Here is a 5,000-nt window from a genome sequence, read left to right as displayed (position 1 = left end):
ATATATATATATACCTAGTAGGATCTGTTACCTGGTATATTATATATATATATACCTAGTAGGATCTGTTACCTGGTATATTATATATATATATACCTAGTAGGATCTGTTACCTGGTATATTATATATATATATACCTAGTAGGATCTGTTCATCTTCTGTTACTGGTATATTATATATATATATATACCTAGTAGGATCTGTTACCTGGTATATTATATATATATATACCTAGTAGGATCTGTTACCTGGTATATTATATATATATATACCTAGTAGGATCTGTTACCTGGTATATTATATATATATATATACCTAGTAGGATCTGTTACCTGGTATATTATATATATATATACCTAGTAGGATCTGTTACCTGGTATATTATATATATATATATACCTAGTAGGATCTGTTACCTGGTATATTATATATATATATACCTAGTAGGATCTGTTACCTGGTATATTATATATATATATACCTAGTAGGATCTGTTACCTGGTATATTATATATATATATACCTAGTAGGATCTGTTACCTGGTATATTATATATATATATACCTAGTAGGATCTGTTACCTGGTATATTATATATATATATACCTAGTAGGATCTGTTACCTGGTATATTATATATATATATACCTAGTAGGATCTGTTACCTGGTATATTATATATATATATACCTAGTAGGATCTGTTACCTGGTATATTATATATATATATACCTAGTAGGATCTGTTACCTGGTATATTATATATATATATACCTAGTAGGATCTGTTACCTGGTATATTATATATATATATACCTAGTAGGATCTGTTACCTGGTATATTATATATATATATACCTAGTAGGATCTGTTACCTGGTATATTATATATATATATATACCTAGTAGGATCTGTTACCTGGTATATTATATATATATATACCTAGTAGGATCTGTTACCTGGTATATTATATATATATATACCTAGTAGGATCTGTTACCTGGTATATTATATATATATATATACCTAGTAGGATCTTTCATCTTTCTGTTACCTGGTATATTATATATATATATACCTAGTAGGATCTTTCATCTTTCTGTTACCTGGTATATTATATATATATATACCTAGTAGGATCTGTTACCTGGTATATTATATATATATATACCTAGTAGGATCTGTTACCTGGTATATTATATATATATATACCTAGTAGGATCTGTTACCTGGTATATTATATATATATATACCTAGTAGGATCTTTCATCTTTCTGTTACCTGGTATATTATATATATATATACCTAGTAGGATCTGTTACCTGGTATATTATATATATATATACCTAGTAGGATCTGTTACCTGGTATATTATATATATATATACCTAGTAGGATCTGTTACCTGGTATATTATATATATATATACCTAGTAGGATCTGTTACCTGGTATATTATATATATATATATACCTAGTAGGATCTGTTACCTGGTATATTATATATATATATACCTAGTAGGATCTGTTACCTGGTATATTATATATATATATACCTAGTAGGATCTTTCATCTTTCTGTTACCTGGTATATTATATATATATATACCTAGTAGGATCTGTTACCTGGTATATTATATATATATATACCTAGTAGGATCTTTATCTTCTGTTACCTGGTATATTATATATATATATACCTAGTAGGATCTGTTACCTGGTATATTATATATATATATATACCTAGTAGGATCTGTTACCTGGTATATTATATATATATATACCTAGTAGGATCTGTTACCTGGTATATTATATATATATATACCTAGTAGGATCTGTTACCTGGTATATTATATATATATATACCTAGTAGGATCTTTCATCTTTCTGTTACCTGGTATATTATATATATATATACCTAGTAGGATCTTTCATCTTCTGTTACCTGGTATATTATATATATATATACCTAGTAGGATCTGTTACCTGGTATATTATATATATATATACCTAGTAGGATCTGTTACCTGGTATATTATATATATATATACCTAGTAGGATCTGTTACCTGGTATATTATATATATATATACCTAGTAGGATCTGTTACCTGGTATATTATATATATATATACCTAGTAGGATCTGTTACCTGGTATATTATATATATATATACCTAGTAGGATCTGTTACCTGGTATATTATATATATATATACCTAGTAGGATCTGTTACCTGGTATATTATATATATATATACCTAGTAGGATCTGTTACCTGGTATATTATATATATATACCTAGTAGGATCTGTTACCTGGTATATTATATATATATATACCTAGTAGGATCTGTTACCTGGTATATTATATATATATATACCTAGTAGGATCTTTCATCTTTCTGTGTGTTACCTGGTCCAGAGTAGGATCTTTCTGTGTGTGTGTGTGTGTGTGTGTGTGTGTGTGTGTGTGTGTGTGTGTGTGTGTGTGTGTGTGTGTGCCTGTGTCCAGTGTAGTGATCTTTCTGTGTGTTACCTGGTCCAGAGTAGGATCTTTCTGTGTGTGACCTGGTGCTGTGTAGTGTGTGTGTGTGTGTGTGTGTGTGGTGTGTGTGTGTGTGTGTGTGTGTGTGTGTGGTGTGTGTGTGTGTGTGTGTGTGTTACCTGGTCCAGAGCAGTATCTTTCGACAGGCGTCTCAGTCTGGACTCCAACGTGACGATCTTAGCCTCTTTATGAACAATCTCTGTATGCAGCTCGTCACTCCTCTCCTCCAACTCTCTGATCTACACACACACACACACACACACACACACACACACACACACACACACCACGCACACACACACACACACACACACACAACACACACACACACACACACACAGCACACACACACACACACACACACACACACACCACCCACACACACGCACACACACACACACACACACACACACACACAGAGGTGTGTCACAAAACAAAACACCAAATTAGTAAATGTTGATTTCAGATGAACTAATCTAATCCTAATCCTAATCCTGATCCTAATCCGACACACCAAGATATCTGACTGCTGATAGGTCGTTATCACAGTGGGAGGCCGTTCCTTCTCTTGCCCCGGGGCGGCTAGTAACCGATAGGTCGTTATCTCAGTGGGAGGCCGTTCCTTCTCTTGCCCCGGGGCGGCTAGTAACCGATAGGTCGTTATCGCAGTGGGAGGCCGTTCCTTCTCTTGCCCCGGGGAGGCTAGTAACCGATAGGTCGTTATCGCAGTGGGAGGCCGTTCCTTCTCTCGCCCCGGGGCGGCTAGTAACCGATAGGTCGTTATCTCAGTGGGAGGCCGTTCCTTCTCTTGCCCCGGGGCGGCTAGTAACCGATAGGTCGTTATCTCAGTGGGAGGCCGTTCCTTCTCTTGCCCCGGGGCGGCTAGTAACCGATAGGTCGTTATCGCAGTGGGAGGCCGTTCCTTCTCTTGCCCCGGGGCGGCTAGTAACCGATAGGTCGTTATCGCAGTGGGAGGCCGTTCCTTCTCTTGCCCCGGGGCGGCTAGTAACCGATAGGTCGTTATCTCAGTGGGAGGCCGTTCCTTCTCTTGCCCCGGGGCGGCTAGTAACCGATAGGTCGTTATCGCAGTGGGAGGCCGTTCCTTCTCTCGCCCCGGGGCGGCTAGTAACCGATAGGTCGTTATCTCAGTGGGAGGCCGTTCCTTCTCTCGCCCCGGGGCGGCTAGTAACCGATAGGTCGTTATCTCAGTGGGAGGCCGTTCCTTCTCTCGCCCCGGGGCGGCTAGTAACCGATAGGTCGTTATCTCAGTGGGAGGCCGTTCCTTCTCTCGCCCCGGGGCGGCTAGTAACCGATAGGTCGTTATCGCAGTGGGAGGCCGTTCCTTCTCTTGCCCCGGGGAGGCTAGTAACCGATAGGTCGTTATCGCAGTGGGAGGCCGTTCCTTCTCTTGCCCCGGGGCGGCTAGTAACCGATAGGTCGTTATCGCAGTGGGAGGCCGTTCCTTCTCTTGCCCCGGGGCGGCTAGTAACCGATAGGTCGTTATCTCAGTGGGAGGCCGTTCCTTCTCTCGCCCCGGGGCGGCTAGTAACCGATAGGTCGTTATGGCAGTGGGAGGCCGTTCCTTCTCTCGCCCCGGGGCGGCTAGTAACCGATAGGTCGTTATCGCAGTGGGAGGCCGTTCCTTCTCTCGCCCCGGGGCGGCTAGTAACCGATAGGTCGTTATCGCAGTGGGAGGCCGTTCCTTCTCTCGCCCCGGGGCGGCTAGTAACCGATAGGTCGTTATCGCAGTGGGAGGCCGTTCCTTCTCTCGCCCCGGGGCGGCTAGTAACCGATAGGTCGTTATCTCAGTGGGAGGCCGTTCCTTCTCTCGCCCCGGGGCGGCTAGTAACCGATAGGTCGTTATCGCAGTGGGAGGCCGTTCCTTCTCTCGCCCCGGGGCGGCTAGTAACCGATAGGTCGTTATGGCAGTGGGAGGCCGTTCCTTCTCTTGCCCCGGGGCGGCTAGTAACCGATAGGTCGTTATCGCAGTGGGAGGCCGTTCCTTCTCTTGCCCCGGGGCGGCTAGTAACCGATAGGTCGTTATCTCAGTGGGAGGCCGTTCCTTCTCTCGCCCCGGGGCGGCTAGTAACCGCTTTGATCCAACTTGGTACCGACAAACCTGGACTTTCTACTCGTAGAAACGCAATGTTCGTCAGTGGTCAACAACGTGACTTTGAGCCAATCAGAGAGCACGAACGTCCACTCAGGGGAATCTCACTGGAGGAAAAAGGGAAAGGAGGGTCCTTTTCCCAGGGTGCTCCTCCCTCTTTTCATCCGAAAACCAGACGACTTCACGCTGTTTTCTAGAGTCTTTACGTATTTTACATCAAGCTAAGGAGTTTGGTGCTTGAAGAAGGATGTTTTTGTTAGGTTTGATAATGTGCACTAGCTCGTTACATTAGTTAGCTAGCTAGCTAACATTAGCTTGTTAATTAACCTGTTAGGGCTAGGGGGCAGCATTGACACGGCTG

At 41.9% G+C, this 5,000-nt stretch overlaps 1 protein-coding gene across 7 annotated transcripts in view; it reads right to left on the bottom strand.

Annotated features, from left to right (window-relative positions):
• The window catches only part of card11 (caspase recruitment domain family, member 11), a 136,850-nt gene that overhangs the window by 68,354 nt on the left and 63,496 nt on the right, over nucleotides 1-5,000 (bottom strand). For all 7 annotated transcript variants that reach the window (XM_082964668.1, XM_082964665.1, XM_082964662.1 and 4 more), the window contains exon 10: nucleotides 2,649-2,768. In XM_082964668.1, coding sequence (XP_082820794.1) covers nucleotides 2,649-2,768 — 120 coding nt within the window. The remainder of the gene's footprint in view (nucleotides 1-2,648; nucleotides 2,769-5,000) is intronic.

The sequence above is a fragment of the Salmo salar genome, chromosome 18, assembly GCF_965601325.2.
Source record: "Salmo salar chromosome 18, fSalSal1, whole genome shotgun sequence".
NCBI lineage: Eukaryota > Metazoa > Chordata > Actinopteri > Salmoniformes > Salmonidae > Salmo > Salmo salar.
The sequence above is the reverse complement of the archived record's forward strand: the minus strand, read 5'-3'. Positions and strand labels throughout refer to the sequence as shown.